The 23,875-nt window shown below is 42.9% G+C and overlaps 1 protein-coding gene across 13 annotated transcripts in view; it reads right to left on the bottom strand.

The window, feature by feature from the left end:
- Window positions 1–23,875, bottom strand: part of RASGEF1B (RasGEF domain family member 1B) — a 349,710-nt gene that overhangs the window by 17,074 nt on the left and 308,761 nt on the right. For 2 of the 13 annotated variants that reach the window (XM_065596032.1, XM_065596030.1), the window contains exons 1-4: window positions 8,403–8,625; window positions 5,629–5,811; window positions 4,792–4,914; window positions 3,612–3,749 (exon numbers count right to left, since the gene is read on the bottom strand). In XM_065596032.1, the coding sequence (XP_065452104.1) occupies window positions 3,612–3,749; window positions 4,792–4,914; window positions 5,629–5,805 (438 nt within the window). In that variant the 5' untranslated portion in view covers window positions 5,806–5,811; window positions 8,403–8,625. Of the gene's footprint in view, window positions 1–3,611; window positions 3,750–4,791; window positions 4,915–5,628; window positions 5,812–6,915; window positions 7,056–8,402; window positions 8,626–21,449; window positions 21,586–22,185; window positions 22,548–23,875 lie in introns of those variants that run through there. The other 11 variants (XM_065596028.1, XM_065596027.1, XM_042856387.2 and 8 more) reach the window with 10 other exon arrangements.

Genomic DNA, 23,875 nt, shown 5'->3' on the forward strand with positions numbered 1-23,875 from the left:
GCTCACGCCCCCAGCCCCACCCTAACTCTGCCCCTCCCTGTCCCATTAGACCTCTCCCCAAATCCCTGCCATGGCCCCACCCCTTCCCCCAGCACGCCACGCTCCCCCTCTTCCCCCCGTCCACTCCCGGGCTTGCCACGTGAAACAGCTGTTTTGTGGCCCAAGCACTGGGAGGGAGGGAAGGAGGAGAAGCAGGATGCGGTGGCCGGCTCAAGGGAGGAAGCAGAGGCGGAGGTGAGCTTGGGGGGGGGGGGGGGGGGGGAGGAGGACAGGGACCTACCGGTTGGTGCAGAGCACCCACCAGTTTTTCCCTGTGGCTGCCTATGTCTTCATCTATCACCTCAGCAGGGAGGACAAGCACTGAAAGAGCCACTGAGTATGAACTACTCTCTTGCTCATAGGGGTGGTTCCTTCCAGAAAAGTTTGGGGCATTGTGGGAAGCTTACCTTTTGTGTGGGGAAGTTCTATAAAGAGGAAACTCAGAGGTGAGAGAGGACTTTAGTCTCCATTACTATTAAATCACCACATTTCAGGAGCACTCCATAGCTGTATTTACTAGCTCGCTACAGTCTGCATTAGGCTCTCCGTGATAGGTTTTAATAGCAGTGACACATGGGACTTTGAAACAAAGAGCTAAACTGAGTGAGAACAGGAAACTGATTATTTCCCATCATTCAAGACCCTGGCTTGCACACACAATCCATGTGATACTGAACTAATCTGCAGTGCAGTTAGATAGAAGCAAGGTCCGAGTAGCCTGCATTCATCCTTCCAAGCAATCCACTAGCCAATTTCACTAATAATTTACTGCATGCAAAACTCCACTGTCACACTTGCTTTCCCCATCTTTTTAAAGGCAATCACTAAGCTATTCCGAGAAGCAGAGATGAAAGAGACCTATTAGATGATCCAGTCCATCTCCCAGCCAGGACAGGATTGCTCCCTACAGCACATTTTGTAGCATTGTGTCCAGTCTAGTTGTAAATGTATTAAGTGATGGAGCTTCTATCACTTCCCTGGAGAGATGAGTCCACAGACTAATACATCTCATTGCCAGAAACGCTCTCTAATATTCCACCTTTCCCAGTCTTAATTTCACTCATTTTCTTCAACTGGCACCAACTCCTTACACCACCCCAAATAATTCCTTTCTCTCCTTTTATTTTATGTGCTCCAAATGCTAACCAAAATTATACATATTTGGTTATTTCATCAGTCTTTCTCAAACCAATTCCTTTAGGCCCCAAATCTTTCTATTGCTCTTATACCTATCTCCTAGAAGTGGAAGGGACCCTGAGAGGTCATCGAGTCCAGCCCCCCTGCCTTCACTAGCAGGACCAAGTACTGATTTTGCCCCAGATCCCTAAGTGGCCCCCTCAAGGATTAAACTCACAACCCTGGGTTTAGCAGGCCAATGCTCAAACCACTGAGCTATCCTCCCTTTTAGTTCAAAGTTAAGCCAAATTTTGTTCTCTTCTGCCCTTGTTTTCAATCTCTCAAGGTAATTTTATGTCTTTAGCAGTATTTACAATTCCTTCCAATTTATTATCATCTGAAAAATTCATTAATTATGCAGAAGAGGGAGTAAACAGCACATTATGCAGGAGGTTATAAAAGACCGGGATGAACACCAGTCACTGGGAATGTCAATGAACATGCTGCCACTTAGTCAGTATTTTCTGTTTATCGTTCTTCCAAATGCCACACTGGTACATGTTGTACTCTTTCCTGGACAATCCTGTCATGTGAGTATGTTCTCTGATGACACCTGCTGTACATCATACACCCGAAAGCATGCACTATCCTTAAAGGGACAACATTAACCTAAGACTCATTAACGAAACCACCAATACCACCCTTTCAAGAGTTACGATCACCACCACAGATTTTTAAAGATCTACATTAGATTTTAATATAGACTCTCTCTTCACTTTTCATACTGATTGTATTGTGTATGTGTCTCGCTTCTTTTAGATTGATCACCTTTACAGGTATTTCTTGTTAGCCCTGTGAGATATAGGAAGTCAGAGCAGATGATCACGGCAGTCCCTCCTTTCCAGCCTTAGCATCTAGGAATTTATGAAAGGTTTCATGGTTTTTGTTTGTTTGTTTAAGGACTCTTCTTTTCATTCAACTTTTTAGAGTTCACCAAAATATTTTTATTCATAATTAAGGCTGCGAGTCTGTCACGGATTGCGTGACTTTCCATGGCCTCCGTGACTTCTGCAGCGGCTGGTGCTGGCCCAGGGCCTGCCCTGGGCCAGCAGCAGCAGTTTGGGTGTGTGGAAGGGGGTTCAGGGCTAGGGGGCAGAGGTTTGGGGGCCCCCTCTGCAGCATCTAGGTGGTGGAGGGGCGAGGTCTCCATGACGCATGCTACCAGTGCTCAGAGGCCCCACCCCCACAGCTCCCATTGGCTGCGGTTCCCAGCCAATGGGAGCTGCAGCAACCGGCACTTGTGGTGGGAGCAGCGGAGGAGCTCCTGCCCTGGCCCCTGCCTCTGACGCCTTGGAGCTTCAGGGACGAAGAGCCGGGTAGGGAGCCCCGCCAACCCTCCCTCCCCTAGCACCAGCGGGGGTCCATGCCACGCCCTCTGCCTCCCCCAGCATGGATCCTGGGTCACCTTGACCCCCTCCCCCAACACCCATGGCACCACTGGACCATCACCCGCTCCAGAGCATACACTCTTTTCCCCCTCCCCCGCCTTCCCACCACTCAAGTTTTAGTCATGGTAGGTATATTTTTAGTAAAAGTCATGGATAGGTCACGGGCCATGAATTTTTGTTTACGGCCCGTGACCTGTCCCTGACTTACTAAAAATACCCGTGACTAAAACATAGCCTTATTCATAATGGATTTTTTAAAGTGGTTTATAAAACCTAAGCTTTTGTGCCTGGTTCTATCTGGGTACTTATATGGGCTTCCTCAGTTTAGCATCTCAACACCTCACAAGAATTATCTCCAGCTGTGAACTAGCACACAGAATGATTAAGTAACTTGCCCAAGGCCACAAAGGAAGTTGGTCAGAGCCAGGAATGCAGCTCAGAACTTGAGTCGAAGGCCAGTGCCTTAAGCCAAAGCCAACTCTTCCTATCCTAGTTAATACTGTCCCTTTAGAAATGATCCTCCTTAACATTGCTATGCCTCTCCTGTGGGTTTTAAAGATCAAAGGCCTGATCCCGAAAAGCCTCCTCACATGAATTCAATGTAAAGGTTCACATCAGGAAGGATTTTCAGGGTCACACCCAACTTCCTCCTAGAAAACCTTAAAATAAAATATGGAACTAAAACTTACAAGCAGCGTCTGCTCACACAATTATTCCATTCCGTAGCCAAAAATAAATATTCTCCCAAGAACGCAATATGGATACTGGGACTCAGCCAGGAGTTCCCAGCACAAAGGGCTGGTTAGGACCTAGTTTTTTTTAAGGGTTCATCTGCACCTTAGGCACTGGACAAAAAATTACATTCACATTCATAAAATTAGCTCCATAAACAATGCTACCTACCCAGAGCTGCTACATACTGTTAATAAATAACCAGCAATATTTTACTCTAGCCAAGATATTAAACTAGTGCTTCCTTTCTAACCCTCTTGTGCTCAAGATAACTACCTCATCGCCATTGGCTATTCGTTGTGCCAACTCCTTTAAGTTTCTCATCATTCTTTCATCTCGAAAATCATACGGAAACGTCTCTGTCCACTCAGTCAATAGCTGAAGGATTTTGGGTGCAATTTTTCGTATCCGGCTCTAGAAAAAAAAAAAGTTATATGAAACAAATATTGAAACCAATTGAATTACAATCTACTCATTATGGATTACTGCAATTGTGGAATATAAGGACATGGAAGTCAGTTAAAACTTGAAATGTAATTTAACTTGGCATTGGATTAAATATGCCAAAGCACATTAACTTCATTGGGTTTTGGACCGGTCCATCAGTGAACTGGCCAATTTAAAAAGAGCAAATTCTATTAGTATAAGAAAAATCCTAGATGCTAGATATGGTAGTGTCTCCAAAAGCTACTATAAACATTATCTAACAATTAGTTATAACATCTGCAGAAATGCCTAAGGCCTCAATTCTGCAAAGACTTATACACATGCTTAATTAAGCAGGAGTATGAACTCAGTGGGACTACTTACATATATTTAATGATTGTTAATTATTTACGCTGTGATAGCCTAAGAGCCTAGTCATGGACTAAGACCCCATTGTCAAGTTGCTGTACAGACCAAAAAAAAGACAGTCCCTGTCCCAAAGAGCTTACGATCTAAGTAATCCTGCAAGCCTCAGGCAGGTGCTTAACCTGAAGCATGCAAGTAATCCCACTGAGTTCACACGCATGTGCTTAACGTTAAACATGTGCCTAAGTCTTTGCAAGATTGCAGCCTAGCATGTCAAGATGTATATAGCACATCTTTAGTACCATATGCATTTTAAAGTACGATCTCATATATATATTATTAAATATATGCACTTCTTTTTCCTACTCTTTCTTTTATTAAAACAAGTTAAAACTAAAAGTTACTTATAGTGCACTGGGATTTGGGAAATGAAACAAATGTCTCAGCAGAGACAGTTTTCATTCATTAGGGTTCTGTTGAATTCAGTGCCAAAACCTCCCCTTGCAGAATCAAGCCGCAAATCACACTTGCTAATGATTGGTTTTCAGTATATCCAATCCTGTAGCAAGCCCACTGATCAGAAGTGTTCTACCTTGGCGTAGAAAAAAGCATTTTGAGTCAGATTTACAAAATGAGACCTAACAGGTTTAGCAAGAGACCTAACCTTGTCAGTCCCAGGCTCGCTTAGTCTCTGATGCTCCGTGCACAAATGGCAAACCTTGGCCATTAGCTCATACGGGTGCATGAACAGCCGTGAACTGAGCAGGAAGGTGAATATGTACGTTCTCTGTAGGCAAGAGAGAGAGAGGCAAAATCATCACGCATTTCATACTCACCACTACAACATTACTTTCAACTCAATTTTTCATGTTTTATCATTCAGAGCGCAACTTTGTGTATGGCTTGTGGGGAGAATGGTTGATATTACCGCAGAGGTAAGTGCTTAATTGTAACGAATGTCACCTCTCCATAGCCACTACAGTATTACATAGCCACTACTTGAGCCTAATTATGCTAGACAAAAACAAGGCTGGCCCATGGCAGGGCAGGGCTCGCTTGATTATCCCTTTGTGACAACAGTATATAAAAGTTCAGCACCTGGAATTACTCAGAGCACAATTTCAGCTCCTCTTCCCTTGCGCTGCAGTAAACCTTTGTGACCTAAACTAATAGGTCACACAACTCATTCTAGCAGAGTGATGGAGTATAGCTCAAGAAACAAAATCCAAGCTAGATGCAATGCCACTGTGGGGAATAAACAGTAAACAGGGATGTACAGCAAAAAATAAAATACATTTTGTGGCCCAACTTTGTTACTATGAACTCAACTAAGGCTCGCAAAAGCAGAGGCATTTAGATTGTGGTTGGCATCATTCACCCCACCCCCATTACGGGGCCACTCCCAGTAAAAAAAATTACATTTTGCTTTTCCCTCCAGATTCCTCCCATTCAAAGGTGTGTCAAGCACAGCTGATTTAATTTGCAGGGTGTATAGACTTACATCAGGATAGTAATCTACATTGGGTACTAAGTGCTGGATGAGGGCTTCCAGAGACCCTGACAGGAGATTGTTGTCATGGTAATAGAGTCCTCCACAGTTGTCCTCTTTTGACTGATACAGGTTTCTGTTGTAACCACTGCTGTCAAACATAGCTGCAAAGGGAGGCGTTTGTGGCATACTTTCCTGAAGGAAGGCACAAAAGAGACACACAATAAAGTCAGAACAGGCCTTTGACACCCATTTCAAAAGACTGTATCACAACAGCAGGCTAAGGAAATAAAACCCTGACACAAAGTGATAAAAGCTAAATCATCTCTCACACACAAATCCTACTACACCTGAACTGCCCCGAGGTAAAACTAATTGCGAGTGGTGCCCTTGCTTTATCTGTTACGATTATGAGGTAAATTTTGCTTTTGTTTTTTGTCATTTCTTTATCACCTTATCGGGAGAAGGCAGATGTTAGAAACGGGATCTATTGGGCAGGGGGTAGTTAGCAGCATGCGGGAGGGGTGGGGGAGGAGAGTTGTTGGTGAATGTTTTATGAATTAGAACTTTCTATAAAACCTATTTGCTATATAGTGGCAAAAATCTGTGACGGGCCAAATTCTGCCTGCAGCATACTTGGATGAGCATTCACTTTGTCCAATAAGACCCCTGCATATGTGACCAAGGGGGAAAATGTAGACCGTCAACATTTAGGGGAACATTCCACTACATTACTTTCATTCTTGTTCAGTAGTAAATTACTACACCAGTAGTGCCACTGAAGCCAGTAGAACTACCTGTGGAAATAGGTGGTCATCAACAAAAATAAGGGATGCACAAACTAGCCCCTGAGCAGCGAAGGAACTGGAATGAACATTTTAAAATTTTTGGGTGTCCAAAGTCCAAATCTGAGTTTGACAACTTGAGCTTCTTTCTATATTAAATGAAAACCAGAAAAGGTGGCATCTCAGCCACAGAGAACCAAAGCCCCTTACCTCACAAACAACCACCCCCCTCTCCCCCACCTTAATCAGTCAGCACTATGCCATCAAAGTTGAAGGGAGGTGGGGGGAGGAGGAGAATTGTACTGACCACCCAAAGCCTTCTCAGTTGCACTGTATGTAGAAAAGCTAGAAGATAAAGCTTCTGATTATTTTAAATCTGAATTTCCCACCTCCTCCACACAATCACTCTTGGAATAGCTGCTCTCTGGCAGTTGGTGGAAATGTCTGGTTTTCATCCCTGATTGCAAGTTACCGTCACACCCAAGTTCCATCATAATAATGTGCTTCTATCTACCTGGATAGTAGTTAACACGCAGTAAGTTCTAGCAAGCACGTCACATTCTGAGACCAAATAAACAGAGCGGCAATGCAGTAAGGTATCACACAGCTTCTATTCCTTTCAGCAATTACGAGGTAAGGGAGACCAAGTCCTACAGCTAATTTGCACCGGCTGCTGTGCATGTGGGTTGGCAGAGCACGTGTGCGTGAGTCTATGAAAAGCTTTCATGCCCCTGAGCCGTCATTGTAAGTGCAGATGCTGTTGCTTTTCTCTCCATTGTGTCAAATCCTATATGGAAAGAAACTCTCTTTCAAGCCACACTCTTCAGTCTGTGAAGGCACCTGATTTTGAGAACAAGTAGTAATGTGACAGCCTGGAGATAAGTAGCTTCTCTCCATCTGTGTGCTCTGCAACTCATAACAAAGCACTTTTTCAGAGTGAGCTCAGTAGAGACTAGAAGCTATTAAGTTATTAGCTAGATTCCTGGGGACATAATGCACTGCACACAGAGCCAAAGACACTCTGCTTCTGGCAGCATGTCCAGACAATGGAGGCATTCAAAGCAACAGAAGACTAAGATTCAGTAAGTAAACAATAAGAGAAAGCCAAATTCTGTTGCTTAGCAGAGAGGGATAGTGAACGGAGGCTCCTGGCCTACATGACCTGCACTAATCCTGCTTTTTCGAGATGCCAAAAGATATTAGCATCAAAATGGGGTGGGGGAGGAGGCTCCGGGTCTGAAAAGTCACATTAGTCACTCCATGCAGCTGTTCAACCAGGGATCTGATTCTTTCCAGCACAGTGAATTGGGAAGGAAGAGGAAAAAGAATAAAATAATGCACGTGCCACAGCAGAAGGCGGCAAGGTGCAGAACTCTTGCAAACAAGATTCCTTTATTATGGATGCACAGCAGGTGATACGCAGGCCGTATCACAGCCATCTTTGGCAGGATAAAGCCTTCTGAAAGACTGTCTCTGAAACTGTTTGCCAAGCTAGCCTGGTCCCAGGAATAAGGAAAGTTGATGAGAGGAGCTGGATGAAATGTGGCCATTTGAGGTGCAGATACTATGTAAACATATTCTGTGTTTTCACTTTGTGTACAGTCCCACCCAAAGTTTTACTCTGATTCTTTGAATTGGATAAACCAAAGAACTCAAAGAGAAGCTTAGACAAAATGTACGGCTTTGCATGGGTCTTAAATCCCCTAGTTTTGCTGAAAGGTGTCTCAAGTTAAAGTTTATAACAAAATCCAGAGGCAGGAGAGTTGTGTGTGGTTTCAAGCTATTGTGGTGACAGTTTCTTCAGCTCTAACTCAGAAGCCAATTAACTACTGACAGAGGAAGCAGCTGCTGTGACTGTCCCAGAGCAAGGCATTATGTTGTATACTTCTAGCCAGACAGGAGAGAAAGACCATCAAGTCACATTACACAAGTATTCCAAATAACTGTATAAGTGCTGCCATTCACACCAAAACATCCAAAGACCAAATGCCCCCAACATACACTTAATGGAGAACGCTGAGGAAGCCATGATTTGGTTCTGCAAAACCACTCTTCACCAAGTTTCTGGATTCAAAAACAAACATGGCCGTTTGTTTGAATCCAAGTCCCATTTTATCCAAGTCACTCAAGTTTAAGGCTTGAAAGAGAAGTTAACGTTTCGTCCCATCTGACCGACACATATTGGTTTTGCATATCCGAATTCCCAGTCAGATAGATTTTGGTTCTGCAAATCAAAATCAGAGATGTTTCAGATCAATGTCTCATTTTACCACCAAATTTTGGAGGTGCTGTACAGTTTCAATAAAAATGTCCAGTTTCGGCACATCACTAAGCAACTAATAACGATTTAAATAAAAGCTTACTAGAGTAAACAGGCAAAAACCAAGAGTATGCTTTCCTCTATAGTATGTATTTTTTTTTAAAAAGGCACAATAAAAATCAAAGCTAAGAAAGCGGCTTAAACTTCAGTAACTAACTCCCAAGGGAAACAGATTTTATTTTGTGCTTTAGAGCCTCTAATTCTTAGCACGATGAGTGCCACCAGCATTGTTCATGTCAGTTTGTTTCTAATGGATACTAAATTTAAGACCTAGAAAAATTATTACAGTGACTATATGAAGAGGAAAAAACCATCAAAATCATTAATAGTTGATTATTAACAATGTTATAAACCACTCGGTCAAAGGTCAGAAATTGAGGTGCGTGTGTGTGTATATATATGGGTGGAAAGGAATGTGACGTTATGTGTACTGACTGTCTCTAAACTACTTAGAGAAGTTTCCTGCCCCAGACAGCTCAGTTCTGTCTCAATGAAATGTCAAGCAGTATTGAGTAAGAGATGCACTGTATACAGCATATTTAGACAGACGAGGATTTCGGTGTAAGTGAATGTGACACAGAACACATTGTCCATGTGACGAAATGGAGGATATCAAAGCATGATGGTGATAAATATAGTCTATCCAACAGGATGACTCACATAACATATGCACTTTTCCAGCGTGATTTATTAACCTTGATCGTGTCTTTGCTGTATTTAGTGAGGAGGTACAGATAAAAAGCATTCTACCTTGTTCTAATTTCCCCTAGATCTGTATAATGGGACCAAATTCTGCCTACAGACTTCAGCAGAGATGAATAGAAGGAAGAGAGCAGAATTTGGTCCATGAAGTCTAGAAACAAGTAGGATGGGTGTCCTAGTATCTACAAATATTGGTACACTCTACAAAGTAGAACGGGCTTTTAAAAGAAGAAGAAAATATTAGAATTGGGATTGAAGAAGTGATGCAGCTGAAAAAAATTGCGAACCTTCACCCAAATTAAAACTGAACATTTTTACTAAAGTTTGGTTAACTTTAAAAACAACATTTGTTGTTGCTAGGATGAAGGATGGTCTTGTGATTAAGGCCCTGGACTGAGATATGCGTTCATTTCCTGGCTTGGCAACACAGACTTCCTCTGTGACCTTGGGCCAGTCACTGAACCTCTATGACTTGGTTCACCACCTGCAAAAGGAGAACAATACTTCTTTTCTTCTATCTTTTGTCTCATCTACTTAGATTTGCAAACTCTTCAAGGAAGAGACTTGCTCTTGCTGGGGTGTCTGTAGAACATATAGCATAATGGGATCTCAAGCTTGATAAATAACAGTAAGCAGCTTTCATGCGAGTGTAATGCCAGAAGCAGGAAAACACATGAGCAAAACTAGCAATTCCCACAGTACCCCAGCTCTAATTTGGCAAACCCAAAAGATTCAAATAAAGCTTCCATGTTGTTGCATAGGGCTGGTCAGAAAACAAGAATTCCATTTTGCAAAAATAATAATAATAATAGTAATTGGAGTTTTCAAAGTTTGGTTTTGTTCTACCCTGGAACGAAACAAACCTCTGGAAATTTTTCACACAAAACATGGGAGACACCCATACTCATACAGTACCACCCCCACACCACCCTCCCCAGAATAGGCAACAGCCCAGTGGTTAGGGAGCTCACCTAGGATATGGGAGACCCACATTCAAGTCCTTATTCTAAATCAGGTAGAGCGGGGATCTGAAACTAGGTTTCCCACATTCCAGGTGCCCTAACTACTGAGGTGCTGGCTAATTAGTTGTGGGGTATCAGACTCACTCTCTCTCAGTTCAATCCTGAGAAACCTTCCTGATGAAAGTTTCATCAAAGCAGATGTTTCCTTGAAAAGTTTCAGTTTCAATCAATCAGCATTTCCTGACAATATAAACGTTTTGTCAAAAAATTCCCAGCCAGCTCTACTACTGAGTGAGTCTGATCCAACCCTCAACAACAGAAAAGAATTAGCTTTTCACTGGCAATCGTAGTGGACAGGGTCTGTTTTCGTTGCTCTTCTAAGAGACCAGTTTGCACATCATATCTACAAAATAAAGTCAGCCTGTGTCTGTGTAGAGGGAGTCACTTCAGAATTCAATACTAACCTGATTACAGATGGAAGGCACACTACAGTACTAGCACACTTTTGATTTTTGCTCACATTGCACTCCTTCAGCCAAAAGACAGTAAGATTGAACACAAGGAAGACCACCGAATCTTTACCTTCTTATGCAGGAAGCAGATCTGCAGTCATGCCTCCCTAAAACTACTTCAGAACTCAGCCCACAGTCTCCTTTCAGAGCTTCGCTTCCCAACATGCTGAAAAATAGGCTTTCGATAAGAGATAGGCTGCTATAAACTTTGGGGCTGGTAAAAGCAAAGGAGTATGAGGGCTGTAGTAAAGAACATTAACATTATCTTTTCCAGCTGGGAAATGATGTGGACAAGTTAAAATGAGCTTTAACTGTGACATGACGGAAGGAAGGAAGGATTAGAGATCTGACCACAAAGTCTGCCCTTATCTTACTTTTTTGGTCTGTATTTGTGACAAGTGCAAACATTTTATTCAAGGTTGTAGTGCCACCAAAAAGAATAGTTTACCAGCCGTAGAGAGCAACTTTTGAAAATTTGAGATGAAAGACTACCTGGGGAGAGCAAGCTTGAAATCCAATAGGTCATGCTACTTTCAGATGAAACTTAAAAGATCATAGAATTGGAAGGGACCTCGAGAGGTCATCTAGTCCAGTCCCCTGCACTCAAAACAGGACTAAGTATAGACCATCCCTGACAGCTATTTGTTCAACCTGCTCTTAAAAATCCCCAATGATAGAGATTCCACAACCTCCCTAGGCAATTTATTATAGTACTTAACCACTCTGACAGTTCGGAAGTTTTTCCTAATGTCCAACCTAAACCGCCCTTGCTGCAATTTAAGCCCATTGCTTCTTGTCCTATCCTTAGAGGTTAAGGAGAACAATTCTTCTTCCTCCTCCTTGTAACAACCTTTTATGTACTTGAAAACAGTTATCATGTCCCCTCTCAGTCGTCTCTTTTCCAGACTAAACAAACCCAATTTTTTTCAATCTTCCCTCATCGGTCATGTTTTCTAGACCTTTAATCATTTTTGTTGCTCTTCTCTGGACTTCCTCCAATTTGTCCACATCTTTCCTGAAATGTGGGACAATACTCCAGTTGAGGCCTAATCAGTGTGGAGTAGAGCAGAAGGATTACTGCTCGTGTCTTGCTTACAATACTCTTGCAAATACATTCCAGAATGATGTTCGCTTTTTTTGCAACAGTGTTACACTGTTGACTCCTATTTAGCTTGTTATCCGCTATGACCCCCAGATCCTTTCCACAGTACTCCTTCCTAGGCAGTCATTTCCCATTTTGTATGTGTGCAACTGATTGTTCCTTCCTAAGTGGAGTACTTTGCATTTGTTCTTATTGAATTTCATCCTATTTACTTCAGACCATTTCTCCAGTTTATCCAGATCATTTTGAATTTTAATCCTATCCTCCAAGGCACTTGCAACCCCTCCCCCCTTGGTATCATCTGCAAACTTTATAAGTGTACTCTCTATGCCATTATCTAAATCATTGATGAAGATAGTGAACAGAACCGATCCCTGCGGGACCCCACTCGTTATGCCCTTCCAGCATGACTGTGAACCACTGATAAACTACTCTCTGGGAACGATTTTCCAACCAGTTATGCACCCACCTTATAGTAGCTCCATCTAGATTTTATTTCCCTAGTCTGTTTATGAGAAGGTCATGCGAGACAGTATCAAAAGCCTTACTAAAGTCAAGATATACCACATCTACCGCTTCCCCCCATCCACAAAGCTTGTTACTCTGTCAAGGAAAAGCTATCAGGTTGGTTTGACACGATTTGTTCTTGACAAATCCATGCTGACCGTTACTTATCACCCCATTGTCTTCTAGGTGTTTGCAAATTGATTTCTTAATTATTTGCTCCATTATCTTTCCAGTACAGAAGTTAAGCTGACTGGTCTGTAATTCCCGATGACCCACCCCGCCAAATGGTAGTCATGTCTATTACATGCAGTCATTAAAGATCTCTTTAAATATATATATCTATTTAAGAAGAGTAGAGGTTTACTCCCTATCCCTCATCAAAGTTTCCCTCTCACTACTGTTCTATGGAGTGCCTTTGGTTGCCACTCTCCACCTCAGAGGTGGGGCTGTATATATAGACCTGTGAAGTGTTTGGGGCCTGATCCAGTGATCACTGAGCAGAAAGACTCCCACCAATTTCAACTGATGCTAGCTAGATGAGGCCTCTGGAGCCCTTTGAAACAAAAGCTATGTTACACCAGAGCTCAACATCATTCTGTGACAGAAAACACACATTCCAACCTCCCTGCAGTATGTTCTCTGTGCATTTGGCAAGGGGCAGGGGTTCATTTATTATGAGTTGTGCTGCAACCTAGAATGAACACAAAGAGAAGAGGAAGAACTCCTCAGTTTCAGTTTTGCTGTTGTGTTCCTGGTAAGCATCATCTCGCAGCGCTTGGGGAAGCAGCACTTACTGATTCTACCTAGGAGTGCTGTCAAACACACAAACTAAGCAAACTGCAAGAAGGAGCGACCGTCTTCTCTGAAAGCTTGAAGTTACAGCAAACATAGGCGTTACAGATAACAATAATGGGTACTAAATTCTCAGCCAGAAATGTGGCTTGATGGATGCAAAATGACTTTAAAGAGACACCAAGAGATATCCAAGGTTTCTTCTTCTGTATTAGGCTACTGAGATATATTTAATATTATTCCTTAGAAAATATATTTTCTAAGGGCACCGAATTGTAAATGGTGGCATTTCGCATTCAAAATGAAAGATCACAATGCAATCATTGCCAAAGCCAGAAGGGGGTCGGAGATGAGAATTCCCTTGTCTGTACTAAAAGATTAACACAATAAAACTGTCTGTAACCCAGAAACACTCACATTGTGTGGTAGTATCAGGGCTTGAACTCTCTGTAGGCAGTAGCTAGACATGATCATGCACACACACGCCTAAGCATTCCATCCAATAGAGGGCACAGGTTTTCATAATTGTCTGTCTGCCACAATATTAACAAACATGATGTAAAAGTTAGTAACTGAGACATTGGTTGATTTAAATAACATTTGTAGAGGACTTGGGAATTGTATGTGATCCTGTACAACTTATATGTACAATTCATGACAGATTACTTGCAGAAGATAATAGGCTGAAAGGGGGAAAGAATTTCTTAGGTTAGTGCTGAACAGATCAAGACTTCTATTTTGATCTAAAGCCATTTTTCCCCTGGAGCATAGGAGAGGACTCTTTCTTCATTCTTGGCGTAAACAGGGAATGTTTAAAATCTAAAGAGGTTAGATGTACATTCACCCATAGCTATCAGAACTGTGACACAGTAATAAAGTAGCTCCTTGATTAAAAAAGATGCCCTGAATAAACAGGGTCATTGGAATGTCTTCTATTTCTTTTAGAAAAGTCCATACATTGCTATGTTGTGTGTAAATATGTCTGTTAGAGCAATGGCCCATAAAAGAGTGACCTAATTTTCTCAGAGTCTGCCAACCGAAGAGGAGAAAAGGAACAAAAAAAGTTCCTGTCCTGTCAATACTGAAATGCTGCAATTACACATAACAGACTCAAGCTAAAAAAAAAAAAAAAAAAAAAAAAAGGCGCTAATACTTTTTCTGCTCATCCGTCCCACTTCCATATACCTCCCGCAGAAGCAGCTGGCAAGGAGGCAGGGAGAACAGTTTCCTGAATAGCAAAGAGAAGAACTGTTCTGAAGTATCAGGAGGTAGCCATGTTAGTCTGTATCCACAAAAACAACAAGGATTCCGGTGGCACCTTAAAGACTAACAGATTTTTTTGCGCATAAGCTTTTGTGGGTAAAAAACAAAACAAAACAAAAAAACTCACTTCTTCAGATACATCACATCTTCAGCAGTGAGGTTTTTTACCCACGAAAGCTTATGCCCAAATAAATCTGTTAGTCTTTAAGGTGCCACTGGACTCCTAACTGTTCTGAAGTAGCACTGTACAAGCACTTGTGGGAAGGCCACATAGGCCACATTAAGGTGTTGGGCTGGAATGATTAAAACCAGGACCCAAAATAAAATAAATAAATAAATAGATCTAGATTTCAGTACAATCAGCCAGAATGCTACTACAGTGCCAGTAAAGCAGGACATCTGAGCCCTCTGATCAAAACAGTTTGAACATTCCCTTTGTGCTGTTGGTGACTCAAACACCCCAGTATTGTACTATAGTGGATGAGAACAAGATTGCAGAAACAGCATCAATTCCTGGTGGCCAGAAATGGAATAAATTACAAAAATAACCACCTGGTAGAAGTTCCACTGTACTGTTGTACTTGGAGCTCTGTCCTACGCATGCACACAAATACTGGACATATCAACTTTGTCAAAACAGATATGCCAATCAAAGCCACTGACATTGAAATACAGGAACAAAGTGAAACTGATAAGAATAGTTTCATCGTCCAAGAAGAGAAAGCTACAAAGAGTAAATTATCAATGAAAGGAAAGAGTATACAGTCTTTCAGTTGTAAACACAGGAAAGAGAATTATTTTTACATGTGATTGTTTCATCTCAGCAGTCTCCCTTTAATACTGTGTATTTTTGTTTTTGTTTGTTTGTTTTTCATTCACAAGTACAGCTGTTCTGCAAGCAGCTTGTTTGTTCATCTTGAAAACACCAACACCACACTTCTCGCAAGGTTCAACGAACTTCACTTGGATGCAACTATCTGAAAACAGAACCAATCAAAGACGAAGGGTCCATGCCATGGAGATTGGGCCAGCTGATGAAGCAGCTCAGTGGCAGAGTTATTCTAGAGGTAACTATGGATCATGAGCCTCCAAAGATCCTGGAGCTCAGCCTGCTGCCCATTCTGTAGTGATTTGCAGGATGAATGGACTTGAAAAGCACGCAGAGGGGCCTCAACCTGGCTAAAGCATGCAATGAAATACTGTCTTTCCTGAACAGCAGGACTGCATAGCAAGTAATAGCTGCTTTTTGATGTCATTATTTATGATCAGGCAGCTGGACTGGAAGAGAGGAAATTTCAGGTGACAATTGGTATTGGGATGAGGAAAAGGTAGGGGCTTTTTGGTAGCTCAAAATGTATTTCCCCTCCATAAAGTTTCTCATATGGATTTTCTTCCTAATAGCTCTACCTTACAATCAAATCAAGGCGCACGCTGATAAACACCTCCCTAGTCTGGGTTATTTTTTATCCAAATAAAAAACAAGTATATTTTTGCCCTAAGACAATTTATCTGACTCAAAACATTAAGTAAGAATTCTGCTGGAATTGCTGGGCCAGGCGTCTAGAGCTTTGCACTCAAAGAAATGCAAAGAAAAAAAATATATAGTCTACTCAGAGTGAGTTTTACTAAACTTGATGGAATCAGGGGAGGATTTGCAGAAGTGCTCAGCATTCCACTAACTGTTCCTGCTGAAGTCAATGACCGACTTCCGCCACAAACACTAACCCTCCCTCAATTCCTATAGGAAGGATGGGCTGTTCATTTCTCCTGCGTGTTGTGAAGTTTTGTCTGCTGTCCTGCCTACATGCCTTAGAGACAGCCAACATCTGTGGGGTCCAGTAAATTGCTTTTCACCATGACAAAGATATAAGAAGTTTGCCACAGGAGACTATCAGAGTAGTAACAATAACCACAGAGTCATAACAGTAACTAATGTTACTAATACCATGAATACTGACCCGTTTTATGTGACAGAGGCACTAACCTTTGTAACTATGACCCAAGTCAGTTGACTAGGGCCAAAAAAAAAAAATAAAGTTCAGTTTCATCAGCACACTTATATCACAGGAGTGGATTTGCATTTGTTTGCAGTGACAGAGAGCTTTATAAAAAGCCATTTAAAATGTAGTCAGTACGGAAATAAAAATGAGGTTAGGTTAGGTTAAAGCCTAGTCCTGATTCTGCCCACTGACTTCTTGTATGGCCTTGGCAAAGTCATTTAATTTCTCACTTTCTCATTTCTCCACCTATCAGTAAACGGGGATAATTATATTTTGTTATTTCACAGGATTATTACGATTCTTTACACAACAAGATCATTTTACAGAAGGTGCTCTACAAGCATATTATATTATTAACGCCAGGTACATGTTACCAGCTTTGAACATCAAGTTCACATGGGAGAAGTCCTTCCGTGACCTCACAAAAGCAAGATACTATTGAATTAGAGAGATGTTGCTCTTTATACTAAAATGCTGGTTCATGCTTTGTCTTCATTTTGTGAAAGCTACATTGAATTTTGTACACCATTTTCCCCTTTATAATCACAACTGACAAGCAGGTTGTAATTTGCAACTACAACCTGTAACAGGATTTAACAACAACATTTATAAAAGCCACATTGAACTTGTCCTAGCTAGGAATTTAATGAGCAAATTTCTCCCTTCCACTTAGCTGATGCAGGAAAGTGCTAAATGCTGGTTTGAGAAATTGCCATCTTATTTCACCAGAAGTAAGGCAAAAGGTTAACAATCCTCCCCCTCACCCCCTTTCCCCTTTGGGCAGACCTTAAATATTCATGACTGAGAGAGACTATTACTGTAGCTTAAGGCAAGAGTAAGGAATTTGCTCATGAGACAAAACAAACAATATAGCATAGTACAAATTAGTATTTCCTCTAAGGGCTTATTTACATACAACAGTTGTACCACTTTAACTATACAGTACTGATGTAGTTAAAGCAATACAACCCTTCCTAGTGTGGATGCAGTTACACTGGTATAAAAGTGCTTATACTAGTTTGGCTTATTCCCATATGAGAAACAGAATAAGTTACACTGCTATAACTGTATCCACACTACGGGTACATCTACACTACCCGCCGGATTGGCGGGTAGCGATCGATCTATTGGGGATCGATCTATCACGTGTAGTGTAGACGCGATAAATTGATCTCCAATCGCTCTCCTGGCGAGAGGGGGAAGCAAAGTCGACGGGGGAGCCGCGGCCGTTGATCCCGCGCCGTGAGGACATGAAGTAAGTAATTTTAATTCGATCTAAGATACTTCAACTTCAGCTACGCTATTCTCGTTGCTGAAGTTGCGTATCTTAGATCGATCCCCCCCAGTGTAGACCAGGCCTTTGGGATGTATTAGTATAACAATTTCAGGTATGGGGGTATTTTTTAAATCATGCCCATAATTCTATCAGTACAAAAACTGTGTTTAGACCAAAAGGTAAGCAAAGATTGTTCAAATTCACCTGTGGGGAAGGCAAGTACAACTCCATCAGGATCTATAGTAATTATACTTGTTTAATACCAGGGCTGAATTTTCTTCCAGTGATTTTTAGACTTTGTCTAGTCTAGGGGAAAAGGGTGCTTCTCCCTACCCCCCACTAGTTAGTTCTAATCAGCTACTTTAATTCACCTGAAAATCTCACTTAACACCAATGTGGACACAGTTCAAGCTAGTTCGAATGAAAAAAGCATCTTTTTCTTAGTCTTGACTAGGCCTTATTTGAAGAGAAACAAGCACAAACCAACAGATGAAGTCTGACAGCGTATTTCAGCTGCTAGTAACTGGTAGCAGTTCCCATGCTCAACAGAAGGTGGATCCTGGCCCTCTGTTTAAAGGGACAATGAGACTTTGATCTAGTGATTCACATTCAATACAGACTAACAGGGCTACCACTCTGAAACCATTCATAAAGTATGGCATTTAACAAACACATACAGACTCGGATGGTGAAAAGATCATCATCAACGCTGGCTACTGGTTTATGAATACTTAAAAGTAAGGAACACCTATTACAGGGTGTACAAGTATAGTGAGAGAAGCACTTCTTGAGTGATGAAAGCACTTGACCTTTGGCCCCATGCTTTGTTACATACTGAAGGCATGTGATGATCTCACAACAACAAAACACCACACACTTTGGAATGTGTTCTCCCATTTGGAAAACAGATTATTAATTAACAAAAATGGGAACGATAAGTATACCTGAGTCATGTAGTTGTTCCATAACTTCACAGGAAACCTTAGCTGGATTGCTCCCTTAATTGTGCCCATTTTCTAAGTACATATATAGTCACACTGAGGCACCTTACTGCAGTGATTTAGTTTCTTTAATACTCCTCCTCACAGCAGCAATAATAAAGGAGAACTTAACAATGCCTTTTGGCCAGAGGTGGATTATTTCTGTTCTGCTCATAAAGTCCCCATTGTGACTATAAAATTTGTTAGGGAACTTTTGTTTGCAAGTTTGTTTTCCAGCACAGGCCAAGAAGATGATAGAGAATTTCCTTGCACACCCACACCAAATGACAACAAGCATTTTCTAGTGCTTAAAAGACACAACTCCAAGTGAGAAGTGCACACAAGTTTAGTTTCAGCAGAACTTATTCAAATGCAGATAACTACTTCCCCACTCTGAAGTTACAGATTTTCCTTTAGATTGCATGGCTGAACATTAATATAATAAATGGGGTGAAGGAGCAGTGAGGGGAAGGAAATAGTGCTGAACCAAAGGCATAGCTGGAGTTCAGTTAGGAACACTGTAAAAATGTAAAGCCCTTTCTATAAAAGAAATAATATATTTTATCTCAGCTGAAGGGTCATTAGGCTTTTCTAGACAGTACACTTTAAGATAAGTTCTCTGAACCACTAATTTGCTGTGGTTGTGCTTTCGTGCTTGTCCTCCCAAGTCGGAGGGAAGGAGCTACTGTTACTGTAAATAAATCTACAGAAGGGAGAACAGTAATAAAGAATAACATGGCCAGAGTAAAGATGTGCAAGAGTGAAACTGATTCCTATGGGCTGTTCCATTCCTAAACCATTTGATAAAATACTTGTAATGTTTTCTTGTTCTGCACTCACACTAACTAGGAGTCAGACTGAGTCCGGCACTGGCTGGAACATTGTTTTGGTTTCTCAGAGCATGCAGAATTTAAGCTTGCATTTAAAAGACAAGTTTCTAAGCTTCCTGGTAGTGAATAAAACCTTTGGAGCATGAACCAATGGAGTGGTGTCTTAGCATGCGTGTACGCACACACAGAGAGGTAGCTGTGTACCTCTCCTGTTCTACTTCTCAATGGAGTGAAAAGTGACACCTATTGCCCTATTTTCAGAAGTGCGGAGCAGACACGATGCCAGCGGAAGTCAATGGGAACTGCAAGTGCTCAGCACTTTTGGAATAAAAAGAAAAAATCCCAACCCTTAATGATTATTTAAACATTACTTAGCTATTTCACCACTGATCGTTTTAGAGGATCGTGGAGAGTACCAGTCCTACACTAAACCGTTTTAAAAGTTTGGCTTTGTTACAGCTTATCACAGATTTAATTTGCATATTAAAATATCCAGTTATGCAAAGATAAACATAAAAAGGCCCATCTAGCCTGTAGCTACCACCATATTGGGAGTTAAAACATTAGATGCTTGCAGTGCTGTAGCATAGTTAACATGGTTAAGGCATGGGTTGTAGGATCTTCACTGCAAAACTAAGCCACATTTTAAACATGCGGTACACATATTTTAGCCATCCCCCCCCCCCCCTGCCATCATAAAAAGTTACAGTGTAGACCAGATCTAACCCACTTACATGAAATTTCCTCTTTCAGTAAAATCATTTCTTTATTTTATAATGACACTGCACTGTAAGTGCCACAGTAACAGGTGCAAATGTTGACTAAATTCTCAGTGGAGTAAGAACATGGAAAGCCAGCCACTACCAAAACAAGCTGGGGACAGACGTGCACTGTGACAGTCTGACACCATGTGCCTGGAATTCATATAACTGCTTCCAGAAAGCTCAGTGGAAAGGGACTGGTAAAGCATGAAACTACACAGGCATTTATCATAACCAAAAAAAGCAACTGACAGGGAGCTAGTAACAAAATGTGCTAATAGCTAATCGATGCTCCCTGATAAACCAGCACTCCCTTCCATCGGTCACCAAGGGTTAAAAACCCACAACTGATTGTTTCAGTCATACTTATTTAAGAAGACACCCCCACCACCTCAACCATTAGTCATAGTGCCAATGCAGGGAACGTGATATCCTATCTCCTAGAACTGGAAGGGATCTTGAAAGATCATCGAGTCCAGCCCCCTGCCTTCACTAGCAGGACCAAGTACTGATTTTGCCCCAGATACTTAAGTGGCTCCCTCAAGGATTGAACTCACAACCCTGGGTTTAGCAGGACAATGCTCAAAGTCCAAGTGTTAAAGTCCAAAATAGTTCAAAGGCAGAAATAAAGGTTAGATCGTTCTTATGTGCATTAGGTATTAGTAAAGGTTTCCCAGCATGGGTTACTGGCTACTTGGATATCCTATAAATTGCCCAGTACACTTAGCCTGTTTATCTTACGCCAAGATCTCTCTGCAGATTTTACCGGGAGTCTCTTCAAGTGAGGTTTCTGCAGCACAAGTCTACACCCTAGCCATACTTCCTTTAAAATGACACAGATTTAGTTACAACTGGACTTTTGAAACACAGCTCAAATGAAATGAAACTACTGATGACATATTTATATTATAATCTCTTCCCATATTATTGAGAAAAGTGTTCTCTTTTTAAGCAAGATACATATTCAACCCACTCGGGCAGCCCCACCACGCATCCAAAATATTTTTTTAAAAGCCACAATCACTACACGCTTTCACATACCCCGAGTTTTCTGTGGGATGAAATGAATCATTCATTCATACCCGAGGCTGACTTTTCAGTTCACCCTTCCCCTTGTGAACTCTGCGGAGGTATTGTCTCACCCTTAGCCTCCCAGACCCGCATGTCACCCAGCACTATATTTAGATGTACACACACACACACACACACACACACACAGTGCAGTCACAGCACGGTGCTGCTGACTCCTTGGATTCAAGGAGGGAACCAAAACAACGCCCGCGTAGACGCAATAGACCAGAAAAACACTAGAGGCTCAAGGCATTTAACAGCAATTACACCCTCCACTTAAGCTAGCCGGCGCTTCCTCTTGTACATTGATCTGAGGTTTTGTCTGGTCATATTCCAGCTGGAGAGAAAAACAAGTCCATAAGCGCACTTCAGGCACATCTCACGCTCCCGCCCTCTTAATTTGCTCGGCCCTACAATAACAATTGGCTGCCTCTGCTCTAGGTTCTGAAAAGGCATCCCTGGATCGTAGGGCAGGAGCTCCGGGGAAGGCATTTCAGATGCTGGTTACTAGGACCAAGGGGAGGATGTTGATGGGGGGTGGGGGGGGACCCGCAATCCGAGGCGCAGAGTACCCCCCCCGGTCCCCACGCTTCACAGCGAGCCGGCTCCCCGGCAACACATGGTCTCCCCAAATCCCCCCGTGTCGCCGCGCGCGGCTGCCGCGAGCCCCTGGCCCCGGGAGCAGGAGACGCGCGCGCGGCGGTACCCGGGGGAGAAGCAGGAGCCGCCGGACGGTGACTGGAAACTCCCCGCAAGCGGCCGCGACCTGCTTCGGCGTCGCCTCTTCTCAGCGCCGCGGGGCTGGCGTGGCCGGGCTCTCCCCGCGCGAGCGGCGCCCCCCAGCAGGTAAGTCACTCACCCCGCTGTCCCGCCTCACTTCTCCGCAGCAGCCACGGCGCGGTCCCACTCCCTCCTCGCCCGTCCTCGCTGTGCTGCCTCTGGAGCCGCTCGCCGCTCCGCCCCTTTCCTCCCTCCGCCCCCGGCCGGAGCTGGGCCGGGCCTTGGCCAGGGCGCAGCGCCGCCTGCCCCCGCTGGGGAACGTGCCGCTCTGCGAGCAACTTGTCGGCTTTGCCCGGCTGCAGCTTTGGGTGCGTCTGGGCAATAGGGGTGTAAGGGTGGGAGTGTCCGGTCCCCGCCCCTCACAAGCCCTGTGGGGCTGTGCCGCCCTGGCCCTGCTGTTTGTTCCCTCCCCCCGCGTGTCTACACCCAGGTGCTGGAACTGGGGTGTGTGGGAGGGGCACCCCTGGCATGGAGTGATTTCCAGGGTTTACAGTTGGGTTCAATGGCTCTGGGCACCCGCACTATACACATTGTTACAGCACCTGCGTCCAGATGGGAAAATTATACTAGGGGGATCTGCGGCATGACCTGATTTTAAACCAGTAGCGTTATATAATGCCCGCTGTAGCCATTCTTATTGGGGGATGAGTGCCTTGATTAGGTGGCCTTTGTGTCGCTTGGGAAGGGGGCTAAGCTCAACGACAAAGAAAGAGCCAGTTTCAGGCCAGAATAAACTCCCATACAGGGGGTTATACCAGTAACAATTCCCACTGTTGAGAAGATCATGGCCTCCAATCCTGCAAAGACTTAAGGTTAATTTTACACATGACTTCACTGGGACTAATCACAGTGCATAAAGTTAGGCATATGAGTAAAACTTTGCAGGATTAGGACCTTAATTTGAAGACCCTGGGGGCAGGGGCATTGGCCCAGATCCTGCAAACACTAAGGCAGTGATTCTCAAACTTTTGTACTGGTGACCCCTTTCACATAGCAAGCCTCAGAGTGCGACCCCCCCTAATAAATTAAAAACACGTTTTTATATATTTAACACCATTATAAATGCTGGAGGCAAAGCAGGGTTTGGGTTGGAGACTGACAGCTCCTGACCCCCCATGTAATAACCTCACGACCCCAAGGGGTCCGGACCCCCAGTTTGAGAATCCCTGTCGACACAAGCACTTTTGTCTGTAAAACTTTTGTTGGTCAGAGGTGTGAAAAAAACCAGCCCTCTGACCAACGTAAGTTTCACCAACAAAAGTGCGGTGTGGGTAGTGCTATGTTGGCAAAACACACTCTCCTGCCAGCATCGCCACCGCTACTTGTGGAGGGGTTTTATTATGTCGATGGGAGAACTCTCTCCCATTGGCATAGAGCGGCTACACGAGCGATCTTACAGTGGTGCAGCTGCATTGGTACACTAGTGTAGACATGGCCCCAGATTCAGGAGATCCTTCACCAACACAGCTCACCTTTCAGAATCAGGACATTAATGAGTGACTGTGACCTTACTGATGATAAATGTGCTGTGTATCCAAAAAGTTGCTGTGGAAACATTAACTTTGCTCTTTCATGCAATCTTAACTCTGTGCAGTATAATCTTTAATGACATTACA

This window comes from Chrysemys picta, chromosome 5 (assembly GCF_011386835.1).
Source record: "Chrysemys picta bellii isolate R12L10 chromosome 5, ASM1138683v2, whole genome shotgun sequence".
Taxonomy (NCBI): domain Eukaryota; kingdom Metazoa; phylum Chordata; order Testudines; family Emydidae; genus Chrysemys; species Chrysemys picta.